The 26634-nt window shown below is 31.5% G+C and overlaps 3 protein-coding genes across 6 annotated transcripts; 1 reads left to right on the forward strand and 2 right to left on the reverse strand.

Moving 5' to 3' along the window:
• Positions 1-4931: 4931 nt before the first annotated feature.
• Positions 4932-12509, forward strand: LOC110412121 (protein RETICULATA-RELATED 5, chloroplastic-like). Of its 4 annotated transcripts, none has more exons than XM_021422585.2 (8): positions 4932-6139; positions 6339-6468; positions 6948-7478; positions 8660-8767; positions 8958-9497; positions 10088-10201; positions 10615-10762; positions 12492-12509. In XM_021422585.2, exons 1-7 carry the CDS (start codon positions 5511-5513, stop codon positions 10759-10761), a joined length of 2199 nt encoding a protein of 732 aa, XP_021278260.1. In that variant the 5' UTR covers positions 4932-5510; the 3' UTR covers position 10762; positions 12492-12509. The 4 variants fall into 4 exon arrangements, with proteins under 4 accessions (XP_021278260.1, XP_021278258.1, XP_021278257.1 ...); XM_021422583.2 differs by lacking the exon at positions 12492-12509 and adding an exon at positions 11638-11769; XM_021422582.2 differs by lacking the exon at positions 12492-12509 and adding an exon at positions 10839-11571.
• Positions 11724-13782, reverse strand: LOC110412122 (arogenate dehydrogenase 2, chloroplastic-like). The gene is made up of 7 exons (XM_021422586.2): positions 13044-13782; positions 12775-12943; positions 12534-12689; positions 12337-12419; positions 12185-12254; positions 11980-12054; positions 11724-11862 (listed from the first exon to the last, which is right to left on the reverse strand). The coding sequence occupies exons 1-7, from the start codon at positions 13217-13219 to the stop codon at positions 11755-11757; spliced, it is 837 nt and encodes a 278-aa protein (XP_021278261.1). The 5' UTR covers positions 13220-13782; the 3' UTR covers positions 11724-11754.
• Positions 13783-20521: 6739 nt separating this feature from the next.
• Positions 20522-22183, reverse strand: LOC110412602 (uncharacterized). Its single transcript, XM_021423181.2, is given in 3 exon segments — positions 20522-21411; positions 21414-21515; positions 21518-22183. Coding segments are annotated over 3 exon segments (993 nt in total). The 5' UTR covers positions 22116-22183; the 3' UTR covers positions 20522-21118.
• Between the last annotated feature and the right edge of the window lie 4451 nt (positions 22184-26634).

Genomic DNA, 26634 nt, shown 5'->3' on the forward strand with positions numbered 1-26634 from the left:
CAATAATTCTGGAACAATAAACCATATTTTCAAAATAAAAGATCCCAGGTTTAAAGATTCAAGAAAGGGAAAAGTCTCATTTTTCATTTAAAACCCAAAACTAAGGTCAAATTTTTCAAAAATGGTGGTTTTGAGCAAAAATGGATTGGGAAAGCTTAAGAGTTAGGGTTTTACTTTCAAAATGTGACTAAGAGTTGCTAACCTCCAAAAATGTGATATATATATAAGCTAGGGTGTGAAAATACGTTTTTACCTTTTTTATTTTTCTGAAATGGACAAAATGTATCAATTCATTGGCCCATGTATCAATATGTTTGGTTCTAAAAAAAATGTATCGATATAAGAAGGCACATATAGGGTAAAGTTGAGTACTATTTAATGGTTGGCATCATGTCTACCTCATTGAAAATGAAACAGTTATACAAAAGGTCTCAAAATTGAACTATGGCTTTAATCATTTGGTCATCAATGGGTATGTGAAAAAGTGTTGTAATATACCCATATTTTTGTTGAAATTCTCGCCATTTAGATGTTCCCCAATTATCCCAAATGCTAATTAAATTTGTGAAGTCATTTTGTTAGATATTAATGTGAACTTGCTCAGGGAGGTTAGAGACATAATCTTTTTTCAAATAATCACCTTCTACAAGCTGCGTTGCTTTGATTGAGCCTTCACATTAAAGTGCTTTTCTCATAGAAAAAGGGTAGATATTAAATGAAGTTGGCCTTTCATGGATGTAATTGAGGTTTTTTCTACCATATTGTTATGTAAGAAATACCTTTAAGAGAAAATTATATTGATGCATGAACAATTAAATAAACAACCATATCGAAAATAAATCTTTTACATATAAAAAAAATCTCTTTATGTGTAAATTTTGGATACTTTTCTAAATGATGGGTTTGGTAAGGCTCTACTTGAATTTGGCTTTTTATGACTTATTATAGGCTAAACAACGTTTCACAGGAATCTAAAGGTTCCCAAATTGCTTTTTATTGGCATCCATTTTAAACTAATATGGCACCTTAATTCTTACCCATTACAAGCTACCAATGGAAAAGGTTTAATTTAAGTGGAAGCATTTCGCATGCCCACACAGAGGTTATCACCCATATCCTTTTAGCTTTAATAAATCAATTTTAAATTCGATATCTAGTTTTTAGTTTTCTTAATTATTTTTATGTTTTGTTTTTATTTTAGCATTTTACAACAAAAAAATTCTTTGATATTGAAGGGTTTGTTTGGTAACCAAAAAATAATTTACTGAGAGAAAATTTTTTCTATGCAAAATATTTTACAAGAAAATTTAATATTTTCTATCGTTCGGATAAACTGTCAAAAATATTTTCTATTGTTAAGTTAGGTGTTAAAATGATAAATAAGAATTGATTACAAAAGAATGGTACCATTTGAGTCTCACTAATTTTAGATCAAAATTAAGACTGAAAATGAAAATAGATAAAATAAATAATAATATTTTTCAAAGCATTTAACCACGTATCTATATTGAAAGTAACCTAATTTTCAAAAAAATTTCCATCTCATCAGTGTTTCTACCATAACACTATAAAAATATTAATATTTGTCAATTGTGTAAACATCCAAAACTTATATTTATAAATGTGAATTTATTAAGTGACCATTATTGAAATATTTTTTATTATAATTATTAGTAAGATTTAGTCAATTTATATATAAATATTTTAATTGCATTAAATGATTTTGTTAATTTTTTAATATTTTAAGTTAAATATTAATGTTCATCAAACCTATACTACTAAGTTTAGAGTAAGAGTATTTTTCCAGTTATCTGAAAAATGTCTTACATCTCTTAATGGTGTAAGACATTTTACATAATTAATGGGTATTTTTCTTATTGACTGATAAAATGTTTTACATTTAGAATAAATTTTCTATCATCCAAATAAGTATAAGTCTTGACAACATTTTCTGGAGAATATTTTATTTCAAAACAAAAGGACCCAAAATGTTTCTTGAACACATTAATACTTATGGCAGAAATCAAGAAAAAATTTTTCACTGAGAAATTTCTTGAAGTTATTACTTATAACTTTCTCAAAATTTCATCATAGGAGAACTTTTACTTACTTATAATTTTTTTATTTGTAAGTTTCTTTTATTTCACTTTTATTATTTTTGTTATTTTGTTATTATTATTATTATCATGTAAATCCTTATATTGAAAACTTTCAAAAATTTTCCAATACTGTTGACAGAATTTTAGAAGATTTTCTCACCTAGAATTTCTCTTGAAATTATTTCTTACAACTTTTTTAAGATTTCATCATCAGACGGCTTTTATTTTTTATTTAATTTTTATGATATTATATTTTAATCTGTAAGATTTAAAATATTTATTATTCTTTCATCCTATATTTTAAGTTATGAAACCTTAAAATTTTTTAATTCATAAATTTTATTATTTATTTGTTATTATTTTCTATGTTTATAATAATTATTTATAAATAATTCTCTTTGCAAAAATAAATTACAAGATTACCTCCCATTACTTATGGTGAGGTTTTATAATTATTCTTACTTTCAAAAATTCAAGAAAGTTACTACTTGTAATCTTCTTGAAATATTTTATTTGTAAATAATTATGAATTGTAATTTAAACTTTATTTTTTATGATTGTACCTTATTCTATCTTATATTAACTATTTATTTATAATTAATATATATAAAATTAAGATAACTAATTAGGTCAATTGGTTAACATCTATCATTTTCAATTGAATCAATTTATTTTTGTGCAACTTATGCCAAAACGGTGTTATTTTTGGCATTTGAAGGGTTTTTTTTATTGCCCTTCTTTATTTCCTAGATTGAATTGATTTTTCTCTTAGCCATGGTTTTTGTTGTCTCCATTTTCTTTTTCTCATTTGTTTTCTTTCAAAAGCATCACATCTTTGCTTCTGACAATAATTAAATCCTTCGATTTTTGTAAAGCTTTCTTATATAGGTTCTAGATTTTAAGGCCCTTATAAATTTTAATTAAAATTTTAAGTGGGTCAATTAGTTTTTGAAATGGACCATTCGCTTTAAAAGTTAAAACAACATTAACGAAAAATATGAAAAAATTAAAATACATTTTTTTATTAATTAAAAAATTATTATTATATAATTTTTTTGAAAAAAAATAAAAAAATTCAACAAGCATCGATGGGTGCTTCCTTTTTTCTTATTTTTTAAAAATTAATAAAAATTATATAATAATAATTTTTTAAATTAATAAAAGATAAAATTATCCTTTCAATATTATCATATTATTAAACTAATAAAAATACTAATAGTTGACTAACAGTCAAATTTATGTATCTAACGAAATTTTTTTAAGCATGATGTACATTTCGAAAATTAATATACTTATTTGACATTTTAATTAAAACTTTGAGAAATGGGGGTATTTTACCTTTATAATTATTTTTATAATTATGATATGATTCCTTAACTAAAATTCATTATTTATCTCCTTATTTAAATATCTAATCTAAGTAAATAAAAATATCAAGATAATGCAAGAGAGATATAAAAAATTAACTAAAAGAAACCAAAAATAAATCTGACCTCAGTGGGCTTAGAATCTCAAAAGCGAGGAACTTAAACTATTGGACTTTGGATCATACACGAGCCTTGAAGAGTGGGCACGGGTTGAATCTTTTGGATCTAGCCTGAAAGGTTTTTTTTAACTGCAAAATGGAGTAGTTTTGCACTTGTAGAGTTTTCTTAAAAGGCATCGTTTTGATTTACTATAAATACACTAAACTTCTTTTTTTCTTGTATTTCCTTTGTACTCTCTAAAGATCTCTCTCTATAATGTCCTTTCCTCACTGGTTGCTGCTACCTCTACCGCCGATCGTTGCTGCCTTTGCCGTTGGCCGCTGCTTCTTCGCCCCTGATTGTCGGTGCTGGAATTGTTTCAAGGTGCCAGAATTGTCTCAAAGTTTACCTAGAAACTTCTTTTTCTAGCCCATCTAACATTTAATCGGACCTGTTTCTTTAAAATCAAACCAAATTTCCTTTGATTTAAATTTGAAATCTGAAAACCCAAAAATTAAAAACTCTTTGGCAATTTTTTATCTTTTCCTCTTCATTCCTCAATGTTGATTCTAGGCTGATCATGGGGAATTTATACTCATTTTTGTGTTGATATTAGATTAGGATTTTCTTTCTTTTTTTTTTTTCTAAAAAATGAATTTAAAAAATTATAGGATTAGCTTTTGGTTGTTCATTCAAAATCTTTTTTTTATCATTATCTTTTTTTTTTAATTTTGTATTTTTCTGTTTTTTTTAATTAATTATTTATTTTTATTACTAAGATAACTCCAGACAAATGGGGTGATTACAATACTTAAAAAATTCTAAATTATTTTTTGAAAAATTACTTTTTTATTATTTAATATATTTAATTAAATTTTAATATTTTTATTTTGATTTAAATAAATTTTTATAATTAATAGTTAATTATTTATTATGTGTTAAAATATTATTTATAATTTTATGTCATGTGTTGATATATTATAATAAATAATGATAATGTATGATAATGAAATATGATGATATAATTGTATCATTTTTTTATTTTTTATGTTAATATTATATTATTGTGATGTGAAATAAAAAATAATTTTAAATATGAAAATAATAATTTTTTTATAATTTATGAAAAGTATTAATAATTTTTAATTTAAATTTTAAATTAATTAATTATTTTTATTTTTTTAAAATAGTAAAGCATTAAAATTTTAATTTAATTTTTGAAATTTGAAATATTAAATTATTTGAAATATTAATAATTAATAAGTAATATATTAATGATTTTTAAAATACGTTATAATTAATTTATTAGTTAATTATTTTTATAATTTTTTAATTATATAATTAACATATTTTTTTATTTTTAAATTTCTATTAATATATAATGTTAAATTAGTAAAAGGAATGAGAAGATGACTATTTCATTCACTCCAACCGTACACGCTTTAAAAGTTGTCGTTGATAGAAAGAGATCAAATAACATCGATACACCATAATGCTTGATCTAATTATAAATATGTATGTTGTGAAAGAAATGTGTTTTGAATTGAATATTTAATTCCTCCAATTAATACTCAAGAATTAAAAAAAAATTGATAACGTGAAATAGGATTAGTGTTTTTCTGCCAAGAGTAAAAACCACATATTATATATATATATATATTTTTTTTCTTTCAAAAATAAAAAATAAAAATAAAAATTCCATAAGCTCAAACCACATGAAACACATGCTTATCTGGCATTCAAATAACCATATCTTATTTTAATTTTTTTTATCTGGCAACGTGGAAGTTGCTATACACGAAGTCACAAAATGCCAAAAACAGTCATTTCAATCTCCAAATTATCTGACTCAACCAAAGTGGCATCTCAATCTTCGAATAATAAGGGCACAAATTACAGATGCCTGATTCGCTCCCTGGCTAGGCCAGCCATGTAGTAAGCACCAATGAGTCAAAACTCTCTTCTTCTCCCCGGAAGAATGAAGCCCCACACCCACATCACCACCACTAATTTTAATTCTGTAGCTGCGCCATACCCTCCTACACGACGCCGTTTCCCTTCCTTAACTCGCCACGTCACATTATCCCTCAATGCTCAATACAACCGCGAGGATGCTCGCCGTCGCTCCTCCTCCGCCGAATATTCCGTCGCTCGGAGAGCCGTTTTACTCACTCCCTTCCTCGCCGCCGCCGGCTCTTGCCTCCAACAATCACCGTATTTGCATTCAATGGCCGAGGAAATGACGTCACCTTCCCCGCCGTCGACTCTGCCTCCTCCCAAGGTGGTGCAAGAGGAGGAGGTAGTCTCGGCGAGGATATACGACGCGACGGCTATAGGGGAGCCGTTGGCGGTGGGGAAAGATAAGAAGAAAGTGTGGGAGAAGTTGATGACCGCGAGGATTGTTTATTTAGGGGAAGCTGAGCAAGTTCCGATTAGAGATGATAAAGACTTGGAGCTTGAGATTGTTAAGAATTTAAAAAAACGGTGTGTCGAAAGCGAGAGGCCGTTGGCTTTGGCTATCGAAGCTTTTCCTTCCGATTTACAAAAACAACTCAATCAGTTCATGGATAAAAGGTTCCTTTCTATTGCTATAATTTCTGTTTCTAATTAAATAATTTGTTATTTCTAAAAGTTTGATCCTATACATGTATTATAGACGATTGGTGTATATATTGTTTAAAATAGAAGCAATGTGTATCAGTGGGGAGATTGGAATATCTGCGTTTTAAAGTGTTGAGAATGCTTATAATTCTGAGAGTGATGTTGTCGACAGGATAGATGGAGAAGAATTGAAATCTTATGTTTCACATTGGCCAGCTCAAAGGTGGCAGGAGTATGAGCCTCTTTTAAATTATTGTCGCGATAATGAAGTTCGCCTTGTTGCTTGTGGAACTCCATTAAAGGTACTCTTATGCTCTCACATAGTTTCTGGGAATGTTGTACTGCTCATCCTCTTTGCATCAACTATGGCATCATCCTTTCTGTGTTAACTGGTTGCTTTGTCACCTTCTTGGTTTGTTGAAAAGTGCTGATTACTACAACTTCAACTTTCTTTTCTGGGTCTAACGGCTAGAATGTCTTGTGAGTTTGTTGTAATAGATCCTCTTAGGAGCTTTCATGTTCAAAAGACACATTTTTTGAATCTGAGAATACTACTTGAGGTGTCGAGTTCAAATCTTGGGGATGGGATGGGTTAACTCCATTCTCCCATAGTGTAACCCAAGATAATTGTGGTCTCATATGGAAAAAAAAAAAGGGAAAATGACTAAAATCTTGTTCCTCTGCTTTCGTTTTGTTTCATTTTTATGGTTTCATTCTATCATTTTAGTTTGTGCACAAGGCCATATGGTGAATATGGAGTATTCTAATTTTTTTGTTATAGATCCTAAGGACTGTGCAAGCTGAAGGTATTCGTGGCCTCTCCAAGGCTGAGCGTAATGTATATGCCCCTCCAGCTGGTTCTGGGTTCATCTCAGGCTTTAGTTCTATTTCACGCAGATCATCAATGGATAATCATTTCCCCACTCAGTCAATTCCATTTGGTCCAAGTTCATATTTATCTGCACAAGCAAGAGTGGTAGAGGAATATAACATGACCCAAATTATTCTAAACGAAGTTGCAGATGAAGGAGGTACTGGTTTGTTAGTAGTGGTAACAGGTGCAAACCATGTCCAATTTGGTTCCAGAGGGACGGGGGTGCCTGCCAGAATTTCAAAGAAGATTCAGAAGAAGAACCAAGTAGTTTTACTCCTTGATCCTGAAAGGCAGTACATAAGAAGAGAGGGAGACGCCCCTGTCGCTGATTTTTTGTGGTATTCTGCAGCCAGACCATGCAGTAGAAATTGTTTTGATCGTGCTGAAATTGCTAGAGTTATGAATGCAGCTGGCAGGCAGCGAGATGCCCTACCCCAGGTTAGCTTTGCTTCAGTCTTCATGGAAGTGTATATTTTATGTCCTTGATTTGATTGGTATTTATGCTCTTTTTGGATGCATTGCTTGCCTGATTTAAGGTTTTTCTTTTTTTTTTCTTCTGTATATTTTAAGAAATGATTTGTGCTAAGCTTCATTAATATAAACACTCAACAGTTACATATGGTTTTTGAACAATTTTTTTTTTTTTAAAACTCTATATGTTTTTTAACAGTTGTACAAACGCAAAGCTTGAAGTTTTCAAACTTTGTGCTGAATAGACACACACAGACACTTATGCACACACACAATTGACTTCATAACTTTCAATATGTGGCATAAAGTTTATAAAGCTATAAAGGTTAGATGATACCTTTTTGGATATTTTTAAGGAAAAGGAATATGCTTGTCCAGTTTTTTTATGTGGAAAATCAGTATGGTTTGCAGTTCCCTTGACGCTGTAGTAATAGAGTTTGAAAGTTCCGTTGTATTTTATGAGTTACTTGAGAATCTTTTTGAAACACAGTTACCATTTTGTAAAATTTCATGTGGCTACAATAACATATGCACCAGGATGGTAAAAACAAAACGATAATGCGACTGATTTACTTGTATTGTACTGAAAAGAGAAGAAATGGCAATTGCAAAGATTGAACAAGTCATTTATAGATTGAGCTTGCTGAAACCTTGCTTATTTCATTATTTTTTGAATTTCAAAACCACAAAATCGGTTTCCTTGATTATAAGTCTAAGGTGACTAAGCTATTAAGTAAAAAAAAATGTTGTTTATTAGTTAGTTCCCTAGATGTTTTCACACTTAAGTATGGATCCTGTAATATCTCCTGTGAGGCAGCAGATGAGAATCTAAGAACTACTGTTCCCATGTTATTTAGATCTTTCTTGATTGCTATTGGATATTCCATGAATTAAGGTATGTTTAGCGTGAAGGGGGATAAGTTCTTTGATGTAAATTTTTAACTGAAGATTCCTTAATATTGTATTAAGGTTTTGATTTGCATGAGTTTGTTGGACATGATATCTTTGTTGGTTAGCAAGCTATTTATCTTCCTTTTCTTCCTTCTCTCCTCCTTATTATTTTGATTATTATGAAGTTATCATTTATCTAATTTCTAAGGACATCACTCTTCTGTTCTCATGAAGATTATTTGTGAAACATGTAACAGGACCTTCAAAAGGGACTTGACCTTGGTTTAGTATCTCCCGAGGTCCTGCAGAACTTTTTTGATTTGGAGCAATATCCTCTTATTTCAGAGCTCACCCATCGCTTCCAGGTATATTCACTTTCTAGAAGTGAAATTTATTCATAATAATTGTTGTTTACAGGTACTGGTTTGTTAGTAGTGGTACCTCTTATGAGAACCAAACTAGTGTCTGTTTGTGATGTGTATAGAATAAACAAATCACTTACAAGTTTGTCCAAATCGAAAAGTGCTCAACTGACAATGGATCATTTTGATACAGGGTTTCAGAGAAAGATTGTTAGCAGATCCCAAATTCTTGCATAGATTAGCTATAGAAGAAGCTATATCGATAACAACTACTCTCTTGGCACAGTATGAGAGGCGTAAAGAAAATTTCTTTGAAGAGCTTGACTATGTAATTACGGATACAGTCCGGGGATCAGTTGTTGATTTTTTTACTGTATGGCTCCCTGCCCCAACTATCTCATTCCTCTCATATGCTGATGGAGTTGACAACATGGATGCATTAAAAGGTCTCCTTGGTTCAATACCTGATAATGCATTTCAGAAGAATCTTGCAGGGAAGGACTGGAATCTCAGTCACAGATTAGCATCTGTGCTCGTTGGTGGTCTGAAACTGGCTAGTGTTGGATTTATTTCTAGCATTGGGACTGTGGCTGCCTCAAATATTTTGTATGCGATACGCAAAGTTCTCAATCCAAAATTGGTTTCTGAGCAACAAATTAGAAGATCACCGATACTCAAAACAGCTGCTGTTTATGGATGCTTTCTAGGGACATCTGCAAATCTTCGTTATCAGGTAAGAAGAATGCTTGTCAAATAAGTTTGGCCACGCCAAGAACTTTCTTTGCTTTATTATGAAAAAGCATTTTGGTCTATGCTGCTCCGACTTTTCATATTCTTAAAGTACAACTGTTGTGTCAGATACATATCTAATGCTAAACCATTAAAGTGGTCATTGAAACAGGGGCTTGGCTGTCCAAATATAAGGAAAAATTTAAGAAAATTTAATTTACTTGTGTCAGACACATGTTGTTGTCTAACATTCACACCCAAGTCTGAGCAATATAGTTTTTGGCATGTGTTCATGATAATTTAATGGAAAGATGTATTCCTTCCTCCATCCAGTGAATATGTAAGGTATGACAATGTATCTGCTGTATGCAAAAGAATATTTGCTTTTCATTAGGATTTTCTCGAATCAAATGATCAAGAGAAAGTTGTGTTAGATTAAGGTTACAGTTTCAAATACTTTGCTGGTAAACTCTGACACTCACCTGGTTTAGACCTGGACTAACACTCTCCTCTCTCATTTGGGCTGATGCATATTTGTACTTTTAGTTTTGTCTGGTATCTGGTTGGTATAAAATTAAAATGAACTAAATGCAGATCATTGCTGGAATTGTGGAGCATCGCATTTCTGATGAATTTTCTTCTCAAACATTACTTGTGAATATGCTTTCTTTTGTTGTTCGGACTGTCAACTCCTACTGGGGAACTCAGGTTAGAATTATCTTCATTTGGTACTTTCATTTATCTCTGATTCTTAATCGCAATGTCTAATTATATTTAGATCCCTTAGGTCATGACATGTTGTAGCAACAGTATCATAATTCTGAGGACCAGATCATTGGAAACTATGTAATCTCATATTACTACATTAAATTATGCTGCCGGAGTTACGCTATTTAATTTGAACAGGAACTGCATGGTTTACCTTTGACAGTGATAAGTTTCATTTTACTTAATTTCTACATTAACTGTTAACTGCTTCATAGATTTGATTAATGCACGCTGAGATACCTTTTAGTCTGGTTCCATGTCACCATCAGTACCACCTGTAATAGCATCCTCTAGCAACAGTCATGCAGGTCTAGAATGTTAATTTAGTTTTGTTGCTTACTTGAATGCAACAGCAATGGGTTGATCTTGCTCGCTTTTCGGGACTGCAAACTCGGAAGAATAAACCAACTTCTTACCAGACTCCAGATTCTCCTAATCCTGCTGCATTGGAATGCAACACTGCAGAAGAGGCCAATATTGATGAATTAAAGAATCAGTGAGGTGATTTTGTATTTTATGTTGTCATTTTAATTTATATTTTATGTTTTTTACACCCCTTTTAACCATGGTACCACAGTAAAATTCCAACATTAATTCTTACAAATTAATGGAGAATGCAAGGATGGCATTCGAGCATTAGCCGCAAATGCATTGCGAGTACATTGATTCAATACAGCTTCAAATTGTCTAATAACAGAATGAATGGCTGCACCCTTGATTTGAAACCTTTTCTCCAAAACAAGTTATGTTGACTTAAGGGCTCTTCTGTAATCTATTCGGTTTTGTAGAGTTTAGCATCAGGGAAATTAGCTTGTCTTGTAAAGCCACTGCTATAGTTTGCAGTTACGAATCTTCACCATGTCCTTAGATCCACCATGGGAGTCTATCTGTTGCTAGCAACGCAGGAAAGCTCTTGACATTTTATTCAACTATATCTGTATCATCTGCCCATTAAACATAACATACATTCAGGAGAAAAATTTTGGAAAATTTAGACTTCGGGCTCAAATATTGGTTTGGCATTTTGAATGCGTCCCTCAAGAGTCCACAGTTCCTTTCATTGTTTTATTCTTCTCATTGTGTTATGTAATATTTGCCATGAGTGATTTTATAACCTCTAGCTGGATATGCTGATTGTGCTGACTGTATTAAGCTCTGAGTTTAGAAATTTGTGGTTTCTAATTTCATGCTATTCATTTTGGGCTTAGCTCAAGCTGTGGGGGGGAGGACTAGGGGGAGATTGGTAAAGTATACTCCTTGTAACAAAAAGAAAAAGCTAAAAAAACAGATTTATGAAATTAACAAGAGTTACTTAGCATCTGAGGAAATGTATGTTTAATTATATAATGTCCTTACTGTTTGCTATTCTCAAACAGGAAGTAGCCTGCAGCTTGCTTGGCTTGTTATGACCGTACCAATGTTTTTAAAGATTATTCTTAAAAATTTGAAAAGGGTGAAAAAAGACTGAGTCAACAATTAATAGAACATTTTTGTTAGCAAGAGTCCATTTGATGGTGAGACTTGTTGGGAATTTGCTCTTCGTTCACTGTCTTCAGCAGCTTCTTCTTGACCATTTGAAAAGCATGCTCTAGATTCATCAACTGCATCATTGGTGATAAACGTCAATGTTTCTATTTTGTAAACTTGTTAGTAGAAAGTAGATCAATTTTAAAAAAAATGCAAAATTCATTTGTAGAACACAGGTAATAGCTGCATACCTCTTGTTTAGCAAATCTGTTATGGATGAATAATCCGCTGAACAGATCGAAACTATCATTGGTGGTGCTCTCTTTCTGCAATTAATCTCATATTATTACATCCCTAAACTTTGAATGTTTCTAAAGCTCCTACCCTTTCTGAGAAGCTTGGAGCAAATTGGAGAAGAGAAAAATGCATTAGACTAAGTCGGCTGATTGAACTTACCAATTTAACTAGTGTTTCGAAGCTTTTGGTGTTAATTGATGTAGATTCAATTCCGGTTTCTGACAAAATCCTAGCAAAGTAGAAAGCATAATTTTATTTTTATAGTTGTTGAAAGGAAATAAGGTTGAAATTGGATGAGGTTCACTTCATACCTGCCGATTGCATGAGTAAGAAATTGACTCCTCGCAGCCAGTCTGTCATGTTCTTCACAGGACATTGGCATCATTCTGCAACCCTATCACAACATATAAGAACGTGGACTATCAAATCAGTGTATTGTTAAAATTATGTTTTCTCCATTCTTCAGAGGACTGGAAAGGAAAGACAAATCAAATAAGCATTGGCTTACCTGATGTTCAAAGATGTGTAGGAAGCTGGAACACGTAGCTTCATCCCTCACCCGAACTTTGTCATACATGAAAACAAGATCTTTCCACCCATTCTTGCCACTTTCGGGTCCAAACATGGGATGAGTGCAAAGCAAGTCCATTTCCTCTGGCACAACCTGAACAAAAGCACCTCCATCCTGTTCTCAACCTGGAAACAGAAATATGATCTATCATTGGTGACGAAAAAGCATAACATCATACTTGCAAAAGAACGTCTCTTGGGTGTTCTTTGACCGAAAGCACGTCGACGAAGAGTGTCCGGCGTTTAAGGCAACGGAATGGGATTGACTTGAGCATCTTTGACAGGGATAGGATGGATGTGCTTATCAATACGACATCGTTATCTGCTTCAACGAATGCGGCTACATCCCTAACAACGCCGAAACAAAGAATTGAACAAAAATAAATGTGTTGGCTTTTGCATAAAATATCCGTTGATTTCATTAAATTCATGTTAGAATCAAAGCTACCTGAAGAATGAAATACCCAATTGATGACAGAGCTGGGAATAATCTGTCCGAGAAGTTGCACTTATGGTGTGGCCTTGTTTGATCATCGTCTTTGCCAGGAACTGCCCAAATGTGCCAAAACCGACTATGCCTATCTTTAGTGCCTGAGAGGAAAAGGAATAAGATGCAGAAGACATGGCTGAGGGAGACCAAAAACACTCAGCAAAGAAAGAGAAGGGGATGTCTCTCCAAGGAAGAGGCGAGCTTAAATGGGGCTAAAAAGGGCCAGGCGGCATGTCGTGTATTCAAGCTGAAAACTTCGACAAATGTGATGCTGCTTCTATGAATCCTGACCCAAGAAATTTGTGGACCATGACCCAGCTAGTGTGTAAAGCCTTCCATTTTTGGCCTCTGCGTCCGGAGGCTACAAATGAACTGGATTCCACCATTGCTGCATTAAAAAGGGAGAACAAGATATGTAGGCTTAGGATTTTTATAGAAGAAGATTTTAAGTTGTATTGATTTGAGGCTACAAAGGGCGGAACAGATAAAAGGGTTTAGAGAGGTTATTTCTGATTGTTTACCTTTACCAATGAATAGGGAAAAAAGAAACATTACACTTAGGTGAAATAATATTCACATTTTCTCAAATGGTCAACTCCAACATGAGATGGCAGATGCAGCTTCAGAGAAAAAGTTCAATGGCCTAAGCTAAAGAAACAATTTTTTTTGTTAGTATATTAATATTATTACGAGTATGTAACGGTTTTTTAATGTAGAATGTAATTACATTTTCCATTATAATGGAAATCTCCATCAATTTCTTTATGTACCTTCACTTCAAACAGTCTTGCAGAACTTTGATTTCCAACTTAACCTTAGTAACTTGTTCAACGATTTAAGCAAGCATTTCTTCTGTGTTTTATTATTATTTGTTTATTCCTATTGATAGAGGCCAATTATTGGGCTATTGCCTCACAATTGAAGGTAGCGTCTCCATTCCTGCAAAATTTCACGTGTATTTTGTTTTGTATTTCAATTTAAGATCTCGAAATTGGATCTTACATTCTAATTATATTTGGTGTCCCCTTTAACTCTTTCTTTTGTTTTGTTTTTTAAAGTTTGATCATATTTCCACCTTATTCTTTAATTTTTTTCAATGTAAATATTAATTACTTATGAGTAGGTAAACATGACTCAGTTGAAGAAGAAAGAAGCATAGACAATCGATCACTACAAGAAAATCACTTAATTTCAATGAAAGTTTTTGCCGATGAAGTTCAGATTTCATATCCATTACCAATGGATTACAAAATTAATCATGAATCGATAGAAGTAGTACATCTACGGACACATTTGGCTCTGCAAATAGAATCAAGAAAAAATAAAATAACTATTTTGTATGAATCGAATAGGATATGAATAGTTATTAAATAGTTTGATTTATATAATGAAATTGTCATTATGACATTATTCTAATATTTGGTTGATAAAAATAACTTTGAAATAATAAAGGAATATATGATGAAAAGATAAAAATACACTTTATTCTAATTTATGATTTTAAATTTAAAATATTTTTTTTGAGAATTATTAAAAATATTAATAAATTTTTAATTAAAATTTTAACATGATGAATTTAATTTAATTTAATTTAGTTTTCTAAAAATATTAATAATTTATAATTAAACCTTTAATATGATTATTTTATTTTATGTTATTATTTTTATATTTAAAATGTTAAAATATAAAAAAATTTATAATTAAAATTTTAATTTAATTCTTTAATTTGAAATATTAATTTTTTATAATTCATAATTAAAGCTTAAAATTTTTTATTTTAATTTTATTTTGATTTTTTTTGTCTTCCTAGTGAAAGAAGATGTGCTTGCACAATGGAGTGCGGATCTCGCATTCCTTGTAGTTGGATTTGGCAATTAAAGTGTCAAATTGACATTTCCCGCTATCGGATTTGGTCCTTAGAATGTCGAACCAATGCTTTCACAATCGAATCTGGTTATGAAACGTTTAATTTGATCGTGGAGATCTGGCCATAAACTCCAAATTCAACACTTTTGCAATGGAATCTAACTGTGATGGCACCGGTTGGACGCTGTCATCCTTTATGATCCTCTGTCACCCTCTGCCACCTTTTGGTGGTGGAAGAAATTTAGAGAGAAAAAGAGAGAGGCATAGGAGTAGAAGAGAAAGAAGAAGGAAGAAGTGAAGGTAAATTTATCTTATATATACATAGAAGAAAAAACATTATCAGTCAATTACGTGCCGCCATGTGAATTTAATAATATCTTATCCATATAATTAATTATAAAATAATTAATTTATTGGTTAGATTATTTTAAAGACATATAGTTGAACCAATTCACCTATTGGTATATATTTGAGATTATTTGGAGATAATATTTAAATTGGACTAATTAAAAAATTAGTTATTGGTCATCCAATTTATCTATAAATAAATCAAAATAATTTAGAGATAATATTTAAATTGGACCAATCAAATATTAGTTATTGGTAATCCAATTTATCTCTAAATAAATCAAAATAATTTGGAGATAATCTTCATATTTTTGACCAATCAAAATTTAATTATTGGTCATTTAAATTATCTCTAATAATTATATTAATTTAGAGATAAAAATCAAATTGAATTATTTAATTTATCTCTAAATAAATTAAGATAATTTGGAGATAATACCTAACTTCGGCCAATCAAAATTCAAGGACTCAAAGTCCGACCAATCAAAAGACTTTTAATGAGTCATCATAATTTATCTCTAAATAAATTAAAATAATTTAGAGATAATTCAAAGAGATTTCATTCTCATCAAAAGTCTCTCAGTTAGCATTATAAATAAGGGGCTCCTCCAAGCCATTTTCATTCATTCGGAAGCATTTAAAGATTGGGAAGCATTTGAAGATTGAGAGCATTTCAGAGATCAAGAAAAATATAAGATTTCTAAAGTAAAGATTAAGCGACAGCGAAGTTCGTGTCAAGCGACAGCGAAGTTCGTGTCAAGCGACAGCGAAGTTCGTGTCAAGCGACAGCGAAGTTCGTGTCAAGCGACAGCGAAGTTCGTGTCAAGCGACAGCGAAGTTCGTGTCAAGCGACAGCGAAGTTCGTGTCAAGCGACAGCGAAGTTCGTGTCAAGCGACAGCGAAGTTCGTGTCAAGCGACAGCGAAGTTCGTGTCAAGCGACAGCGAAGTTCGTGTCAAGCGACAGCGAAGTTCGTGTCAAGCGACAACGAAGTTCGTGATCAAGATATCAAGTGTTCGTAATCAAGACAAAGTCCAAGTTCGTGACTCTTGAAAAAAAAGTGAAAAAATTCATCAGAAAATTAATCAGCAAAGTCCAAGTTCATAACTCTTGAAAAAAAAGTGAAAAAATTAATCAAAAAATTAATTAGAGGAATTTTCAGAGATTTTCACTCATATCATCAAATATTTGTATGTGTACAATATGCTTCTAATTTTTAAATTTAGTTAAAGGTATTTTTGTTTAATCACTTTTTTATGTTATTCTAATTTGGATGGAATAGTCTTTTCCAAAGAAAAACCGGAAATAATTATTTTGCTCTTTCTCGAAATGGTAATTCTTCGAAATAATCATTTCGTGAAGCTAACATAGTATTATACGGGTAGAGTTAGAAGCTAGCATGATTAAGTCACAACAATTGAAATTACTTTCCATGAATGAACAATGATAGTGAAATAATCTACAAAGCTTTTCAATAAAACAAAAAAGGTAATCAATTAAACAAGCAGCCAAGATCTATATCCAATAAAGTTTAAACCACAAGAACTACCAATATTCAGCTTGCGACATTTGAATAAAAGATCTTAATGCTATTAAAGATAATTTTAATTTAAATAAAAAGAAATTAAAGAAATTAACTTGTGAAAGACTGTAGAGAAAAAGAATGTGAAAATTAATACGGTAAAACTCATTGGCATACTAATCCAAAATAAATAAGGATAAACAATTAGAGAAAATGTCAAAATTACACTACGGAGAAAAATAAAATGAATATTAATACTTACAATCTCAAAATCGAATAAAACTTAAACCACAAGATCTCAAAAGCTAAAATCTTTAGTGCACTTTTCTTGGTAGTTATACATTTAAGTTTTTTCACTTTAAGAATATAAAAGTTGTTTAAATGGCCTAAAATAGAATAAGTACTCCATAAATCCTTGATGTTTTCATCAATTTAGTTCCTCTATCTTAAAATTGGTTACTTTAATTCTTGTATTTTGAGATTTTATGCAATTGAGTCCCTCTCCTTAATATTGTCCAAATTGATCGGTAATGGTGCTGATGGTTATTTGTACACCTCGCGTTGACATGTTAGGCTATGTTGATGTGGCATGCTCGGATTTTTTTTAAAAAAAAATTTTTCCACGTCAATTTTTTTGTACCATGTCATAGAAGTTAAATTGAATAAAAATGTAAAGTATATGGACTGAATTGAACAAAAACCTATCATATATTATAGGGACTAAATCAAGTACCTTTACTAGGTTTTGTGTAACATTGTGATGATACAAAAATGCTGTTTTACACATCAAAGGTTATTTTTTAGTAATTAAAATTATTAACTTTCCATTTATACAAAAAAATGTACAAACTAGTTACAATATGTTTTTCTGAAAGGCTAATGAATTTTCTCATTTTGGTAAAAAATATTCTCATTTCGCTGGAGTAATACAAGTATATCCAATAAAAAAACTCCTGGTTAACAAAAAGACCTTGTGTTTGACAACAACCACTAACATACCCAAGAAACATAATGTACATCACTCAATCCTTTCAAGAGGCTTGTAACCTCTACTAGAACAAATATCAACTAAAAATATAACTGTTGTAAACTATCCACCCTTTACAAAAGAAAGCTACCTAGATATGCACAATATAGGCAAAACCACAACAAAAGAGATCCTTACTCCAACAAACTCAACTACAGCAACAAATTAAGATTCTAGATCATAAATAAAATTAGAGCATTGTCTGACCAATTGATATACAAACCCAAGATCCACAAACCCAGAACCTTTATTTTGTCAATTAAGGTTTAGTTTGACCTAAAACTCTAAACTCTAAACTTAATGACTAATTGTTATTGTCACATCAGCATAATATGACATGTCAGTACCACATCAGTACCATTAACGGTCAATTTGGACGGCATTAGAAGGAGGGACTCGATTGCACAAAATCTCACAATACATTGACTAAATTGCCCAATTTTGAGATAGAGGGACTAAATTGACGAAAAAGTCATAGTATAAAGACTTATGGGGTACTTTGATCTCTAAAATATCTAAGTATATTGAGTTTTAACACTTTTTACAACTCTTGCAAGTTTGAGGTGATAAACTTATGCTATTTATGCATTTGAACGAGTAAGTTTGTAGCAGAATTTAACTTTTTTCACTTTAAGGGCATATAATATTAGACTGTTATGCTATATTTACTAAGCCATTGCTACACCAAGACCTTTCACTCCTAGATGAAAAAAAAAAATTATTTTCGTTGTAAAATACAATTAACAAATGGATAGAGATCATTCTACCAAATGGCGAGCTATATATGTGAACTATACAGACCACAAAATGAGCAGCAACAATAAGTTACAAGCGAAGATGCATGGCGATTGTTCTTCTCGGAAAATTCATTATGTGGACTGGCTTTCTATTTGTGCTTTTAAGGAAAATGAGGGCTTGGGGATTGTGGACTTTCATGTCAAGAATCGATCTCTTCTTAATAAATGGATTTGGTGTTTAGGCGAAGAAAGAGACTTTGTTTGCAGATGCATCATTACTGAAAATAATGATATGGACCTAATCTCTCTTATTCCTTGTTGCACTTCTTTAAGGAAATTGTTACCTATTTAGAGAAAGATTGTTAGTCCCTTAGTGGATAATAGTCAATTTCATATTTAATCAAAGCTGGTTTTGGATTGCTACTTGGAAAAGGTAAGCTGTATTAAATTATGACATGATATTTGGATTAGGGATATTTCCCTTAAAGTTGCCTTTTCTCATATTTTTTTCTCTTTCATTACTTAAAAATGGTGTTATGCTTGATTATGGTTATTGGAATGATGATGTTTGGCATTGGAATATTTCTTTGAGAAGAATCGTTTTAATTGGGAACAAGAGCAATGGAAACTTATTATGGAACTTATGAATAAATTTTTTCTTGATAAAGAGATGCATGATAAAATTATATGGAAAGATTGTCTGAATGATATTTATTTCATCAAATCTTTGTGTGAACTTACTGTTGGTAGTGTTAATGCCAAAAAGTATTTATGGAAATTAATTTGGGCAAATCTAACACCTCTTAAAGTAGAGGTTCTTTGCGGTTTCTAATCTTGCTGAAATCCATGCTATCAAGGAAGCTTTTTTTTTTTGTTGCTTGTTCTTGGGCTGGAACTCATGAACTTATTGTGGAATCAGATTCCTCTAACGTTCTTAAATGGACAAACAATCCCCTTTTTGCTCAATGGAGAATGGGAAGTATCTTGTACTTGATTGATAGTCTGAAACACAAGTTCCTTAAGTGGAAAGTGGTTCACGCTCCAAGATCAATGAATCAACTTGTTGATCATTTGGCCAAGGATGGGGTTGAACGATTGGATGATCTTATTGAGGTCTTTGGCTGATTCAATTTATCTAATGCGTTGTTGCTACTGCTTATGGACTTCTTTTATTTGTGTGCGTTTCAAGTCTTTTTTCTAGTTTGTCTTCTACTATGTCTTTTTTGTTAGCAATCTGCTTTGTTTTTTGGCTGATGGATCTTTATGGTTGATGTGTTCATGTTGGTTGCAACTAATCTGCTATACTCATTTTTTCCTCGTACCATTTTGTGAGTCTGCACTTTTCTTTTGGGACTCATATAATAAATTCCTTGCCATTCAAACCAAAAAAAAAAGAAAAAAAACATATTTTTCTTAACTTTAATTCCAGTATTCTCTTTTTTATTTTTCTTAATTTTAGGTATCATTTTTCCTAAACTGGATTTAAAAACCAAAATAAAGAAAAAAAAGATAAATCTTAACTCACTTCTGCAAATTTGAACCGTATATTAAAATGTTCTTATTCACATCATAGCTCATCCTAGTCTTCTTTTTATTTTTATTTACTGTTGCAAGGAAGCATATATACATATTGGATATGACAAATCATTCATGTTAATGGGTTGAGATCTTTTCCAAAATTGATTGCAATGTCGTGAAAGCTTGAATATTTCTGAAATTAAGTCAAGTTTCTACTGGATCACAAACATATCTGATTTGTCTGTTAGTAAATATAAAAGCGTAGGCACCTTGCTTTTTTTCACTTAATTAATTTTTTTGATTTAATAAACCAACTTGTTTTTGTAATTTGCATGTTGATGTTATAATATCTGGGAGTTTAATTTAACTCAAGTCATATTAAATTTTTAAGTGAAAAAATGAGAAATCGTAACCATTGATTGAGCCAAGAGGGAAATTTAAGAGATAGAGAGAATTTCTTATGATAATTGAAACTTCAAACTACATTATTTTGAATCTTTATAAGCACACATAACCACAAACAGATGCAAGAAAACAACATTTAAATCATAAAAGCAAATTAAATATTTTTGAGAATATAGCAAACGCTCTAGCCTCGATAAGGGCATGAGTCGGAGTAATCACAAGCATCCAAGAAACCATCTGATGACTTCTTGTAGCAATAATCCTTTCTCTTATTACTTCAACAACAAGTAGATAAATCCCCTTAAAGATAGAGGAAATAATAATGCAACTGCAAGCCATGTAAGGAAAATGCTTTTGTATTATTAAATAATTAGACTTCCTTCAACTGAGAAGAAGTAGTGATTGACTTGGTAAGGTGGTGATTTATAATAATGAGGGGGAGGAGATGGAAAAGAAGATAGTGAAGATTTTGTAGTAATATGGAGTTGGAGGGAACAGAGATGGTGGGAGAGGAGACTTGAAAGTTTAAGGCGCGGGTGAGAGTAATGGTGGTGGAGGCGAATCAGATATAGGAGATGGTGATCTTTTGACCCGGAAGAGGAGAATGAAGGTTACTTGTAATATGGTGGTGGTGGTGACTTGTACATGTATGGTGGAGGAGGAGGTGACGTGTACACATATGGAGGAGGAGGTGGTGACTTGTACATGTATGGTGGAGGAGGAGGTGACGTGTACACATATGGAGGAGGAGGTGGTGACTTGTACATGTATGGTGGAGGTGGAGGTGACTTGTAAATGTATGGAGGAGGAGGAGGTGATTTATACACATATGGTGGAGGGTGGTGTGGCGATTCGTACTTGTATGGAGGAGGTGGTGGTGATTTGTACTCATATGGAGGAGGAGTGGTGACTTATAAATGTATGGAGGTGGTGGTGGTGACTTGTACTCATATGGAGGAGGAGGTGGTGACTTATTTAAATGTATGGAGGGGTGGTGGTGATTGTACCATATGGAGGAGGAGGTGGTGACTTATATGTATGGAGTGGTGGTGGGTGATTTGTACTCATAGGAGGAGGAGGTGGTGACTTATAAATGTATGGAGGTGGTGGTGGTGACTTGTACACATATGGAGGAGGAGGAGGTGATTTGTATACATACGGAGGAGGTGGTGGCGACTTATACATGTATGGAGGAGGTGGTGGTGAATTGTACACATATGGAGGAGGTGGAGGTGACTCATACTTGTATGGAGGAGGTGGTGGTGAATTGTACACATATGGAGGTGGAGGTGACTCATACTTATATGGAGGTGGTGGTGGTGACTTGTAAATATATGGAGGTGGAGGAGGTGACTTGTAAATATATGGAGGTGGAGGAGGCGACTTGTATACATATGGAGGTGGAGGTGGTGACTCATACTTATATGGAGGAGGTGGAGGTGACATGTACATGTACGGAGGAAAATTCGGCGGTTTATAATAATAAGGAGGTGGTTTCTCCTGGTAGTAGGGCGGTGGTGCATTGTAAGGCTCATCATCGGCAGCTGCTTTGTTGATTAGCAACCACAATGCCAAGGCATAGGCCAGGTGTGGCCAAATTTTGGCCATTTTGGGCTGAACTAGGCACTGAAACTCCCGCAACTATGCACTTGTATGCGATACAAATCAAGGACTACTTCTATTTCTATTTGGCGAAGTACAATGGAGAGTTTGCAGTTTATATAGTAATATCTCCAACATCCAAGAGAGTTTTAAAATGGTGAACTACGAAACTTCCAACCTCTAATCGACCTAATAATTTAGCTTATCAGCTCTCAACATTTTATTATTTAATGAGGAATGGATGTGACGTCCCACTGGCTCCTCGTAGACTTTAGTAAATGAAGCTTGAAGCTGTCAGAGGGAATTGAATTTGAACCATTCTCAACACATTAAAAATTTAATATTGGATCTCACAAAATCAGCTAGTGTCTAAATCAATTATATGTAATATTTTTTGTATATTAAAGCGGGGACGTCGACATTATAAAACCAAATCTATAATTTGATAATAATCTGCTTATTTTTCTCTTCACATAAAACCAGTTAGCTCTGTTTACCTTATCGAGAGTCGATTATATTTTCAGCCAGAGCAAATTTTCTACATATGATTAAAGGAAAGATCAAGATGTCCCATGAACATCTTATGGGTAATGTGATAAGGAGGTTCCTCTATTTTTTTTTATCACAAAATTCGAATTCAAAATATCTAAGTAGAAATCTAAAATTCTAATGGTTTGAGTGTTTCATTATATTATTTGTTTGTTGAAATTTCCCTAATTAGACTAACCATTTGTTCTATTGTTTTTTTTTTTGAAACCAATCATGACAATGATTAATTGAACAAATCTCAAGTCATTGTTAATTACATGAGGCAAAATTTTTCTTTTTCTTTCGAGGAAGAGAATGCACTCGGTAAACGGAGACAGACTAGTGTTTTCATTAGATATAGTTGTACAAAAAAATTAATTTAATATAAAAAATGAAACTTAGTTTGATGGTCGTTAGCATCATTAAGAGGATACAGATTTGAACATAGCTCCTTCCTTAGATATCTCCCTAAAACACAAAAGAAAATTGAATATTTTATTTCATAAAATATTTTATTGTGCAAAAAAAAAAAAAGGAAAAAGAAGCAAGTTGAAAAGAATTATTCAATTGTGAAAAGGTAGAATAGATGTTTGTTGGACAATTCAACTGGAGAGAGTTAACTCCTCCCCCAGACTTTGTCCAACTGTACATAAAAAATTTGTCAATTTTGGGTCCTGAAAACTACTTCTTTAGGTCTAAATTTTGCAAACACTAATTATAAAGTTGAATCTGCAGCTGGCAAGTTAATAGACTTGGCTAATAAAAATAATTTCTATAGGTATATATAGTTTTCAAATCAATTCATATCAGACAAGAAAAGGAGACTCGTTCTCCTTTTGCTAGCTTTTGTTGGAATAAAATGCACACAAGCACGGTTAATGCACGATTCAACTAAGTAAGGGTCTACGTCTTTGTGTGTGTGTATATATATATAATATTACGTAAAAACTCCATCAACAGCAAGTAATTAATTAATGATTGAATGGTTAGGAACCTCTTTTTTTTTTTCTTTGTTTTAAGTTTTCTCTTCCTTTTGAGATAGACGTCAATGACTCTTGGTAGTTATTGATTGGTATAACCCAACCTCTAATCGTGAGGTCAGGTATTATTGACTATTATACCATGCGTTTTTTCTTCTTTTATAATCTTTTTATCAGAAAAAAATTAAACATAATTAGCGAGTTATTTCGTTCATCTAGAAATGAATCAGAAAACAATCATGCCATAAAGGAAACAACACTCAAGAAAGAAAAATGTCAAACACAATGTAATTTGGGAGTTTAATGATTTAAAAGCTCTTTAAGTTTTTGTCCGAAGTTCCACGTAATCTTCTGACTATTGGCTAATTTTAACAATATAATCAACCTAACTTGAGTATGTGAATATTGATTACTGAGTAAGAATTCCGATTTAATTTCTCAGCTGTTCTCCCTCATTAATAATGTGGGTAGAGGTTTAAGAACAAATCCTTTCTCCTCTAAACTTCGCACATAACATAATATATATACATATATTTGTTAGGAAGTACCCCTTCTACTCATCATTCAAATAGCATTTATAATCACATAATTAGTCTAAAATTGTAAAAAAAAAAAAAACTATTAAGAATTTGATCAAAATATCCACTATATTTATGTATTTTGTTCAATTTAGTCATTGTACTTAAAATCGAAACAATTTAGTTTTTCATTTTGAGAATTATTTCAATTTAGTTCTTCTCTCTAACAATATTCAATTTTTTCGTTAAAAGGGATGATGTCAGTATTGATGTGGTACATTTTGATAACATGATACCAAAATGATGACTTGGCATGTCATATCATATCATCATGTTAATATCATGTGACATGTCATGTCATTATGTAGATATCACGTTATTAAAATATGTCACGTCAGTGTTGCATTAGCGTTGACGTTATTTTCTTGAATTGCAAAATTAGATGTTGTTAGAGTAGGAATCAAATTGAAATAATTTTCAAAATTAAGGGATTAAATTATTTCGATTTTGAGTATATAGATTAAATTAAATAAAATGTATGAGTACAAGGATTTGATAAATATTTTGATTTAAAAATATTTCATTTTAGTTAATGCATTGACGCGTTGTATAATAATGATAAATCAAGAAAAGAAAACAAATCTAGGTTGAAATTGGAATTTCGAATTTGAAAGAATGGATAAATGAGTGATAAAACTCTTGGAGAATATCAATTTCCTCATTATTTATAAAACATCATTTTAAATTCATGTTTTCAAATATAATAATATAACAATTATTATTCTATACATTGATGATAGAGTTTTTTAACTCCATTAACAGTTTATATGACTTGTCTTCGAGTGAGATCAGCTTGGGCAAGATTTTCCAGGTCGGAGACTATTGTGATGTTAATAAATATTACATTTTAAATTTAATTTTAAAATATATTTAAAATTTTAATAAAAAATTGAGATTGATGCGACCGGATCCAACTCATAGATTCCTCTGATTGTCATGTGCCGTTTAACAATTAAATAATTGATTTTTTTTTTAAAATTCCTTAAATGGATACTCGTCAACCTCTTAAACTCGTTAGCAGAGTTAAAGAAACTCCACCTACTATATATTGGATAATAATCCCTTAATCTTGCAAATATTTAATCCATATCTATTAAGGTTAATTACAATGAAAATATTTAAATCCATATCCATTAAAGTTAATTTTTTTTGACAAGCCCATTAAAGTTAATTACAAAATCCCCTTGACAAATTGGTGAAAAACAAGTTTTGTCAAATTTAAAAAACAACTCATTTTTATTTAATTTTCACTGAAATGAAAAAAAATGTTATGTCTATAGCGTATTTTGTAATAAGTTTTTTTTTTAATTTTCTTATAAATTGATGCTCCATGGCTTTTTCAATGTGAAAAAAGTAAAAAACAAAAAAAAAGTAACATAAATTAGAAAGATAAGAAAATAAGATTTATTAAGAAAATAGTACATAACTTTAAAACATTAAAAACATGCACATACAATATAAGATGGAAGTAGTACCTTTTCAAAGAAAAAATATTACTTAATATCCTTTTTCGATGTGAGATTTGATAAGATTTAATTTGGTCGGAGGTTTCAAGGGAGAGAGTGTTCACTGTGGAAACACGTATACTAGAAAAGCTGTAAGGGGGATGTTATAAATTACCCTATCATTAATATTTCACACAATTAGAAATGAATATTATACAATTATTAAGAAGTGGATCTTAATGTTATCTTATTGGATTAAACCTTTTGATTCAAACCATATACTAAAAGTCTCAGATAAGTGCTGCCCCGTTGGGTTAAGCTTTTATTTCCCCCTATTTTACTTCTTGTTGATAAAAAGTCTTTTTTTTTTTTCAATTATTTGGACAAAATTTGTGTAATGCCTTAGTTAAATGTTGGAGTAATACTTGGTCCAAGTTAGGGGGGAAATATTGCGTCCAAGCTTTTGAACCTTCCTCGAAACATTATCTTTTTCTGAGCTATATTTTAATGGTTTGACTCAAATGACAGTGCCTTGCTTTGCCATAATGCTATAACTTGTAACTGGTTTTTGTATGAATTTGTGAAACGAAAATGACAAAGTGTCTCCATTATTTACACTGTAGACACTACGTTTTTATATGAGTTTTAGTTTTCTTATTTATTAATTTATTTTATTTTATTTTATTACTACTTTGTCTTTCATCTTTTATTTATTTATTTATCTTACTTTAAAGTTTCAGGTCACGTCCTAATACTATAAATTGGTTTGGGCCACGGAAACGTTGACTTGCAGTGGGCTCATTGAGCTTAAGGTTTAAACCTGTTAATGACAAACAGGCTCGCTAAGATGATCTGAAACAGATCATTCAAACTAAACAACAAAATTAAAGATAATAAAGGATTAAAACTAAATAAGTCCCAGAACATTCTGGAGACGAAAAGAATAAAAATAAATAAAATAAAAGAAGCAAAAATCACCAAAAAGCAGTAAAAA

The sequence above is a fragment of the Theobroma umbraticum genome, unplaced genomic scaffold (genome assembly GCF_002168275.2).
Source record: "Theobroma umbraticum cultivar Fairchild unplaced genomic scaffold, ASM216827v3 scaffold_95.0, whole genome shotgun sequence".
Taxonomy (NCBI): domain Eukaryota; kingdom Viridiplantae; phylum Streptophyta; class Magnoliopsida; order Malvales; family Malvaceae; genus Theobroma; species Theobroma umbraticum.

Coding starts and splice junctions, on each gene's coding strand:
- LOC110412121 (XM_021422585.2), top strand. CDS start 5,511: ATGAGTCAAAACTCTCTTCTTCTCCCCGGAAGAATGAAGCCCCACACC. Junction 6,140..6,338: donor AATCAGTTCATGGATAAAAG/GTTCCTTTCTAT, acceptor TGTTGTCGACAG/GATAGATGGAGAAGAATTGA. Junction 8,768..8,957: donor AGCTCACCCATCGCTTCCAG/GTATATTCACTT, acceptor ATTTTGATACAG/GGTTTCAGAGAAAGATTGTT.
- LOC110412122 (XM_021422586.2), bottom strand. CDS start 13,219: ATGTCTTCTGCATCTTATTCCTTTTCCTCTCAGGCACTAAAGATAGGC. Junction 12,255..12,336: donor CTTACTCATGCAATCGGCAG/GTATGAAGTGAA, acceptor CTACTTTGCTAG/GATTTTGTCAGAAACCGGAA. Junction 11,863..11,979: donor ACAGATTTGCTAAACAAGAG/GTATGCAGCTAT, acceptor CCAATGATGCAG/TTGATGAATCTAGAGCATGC.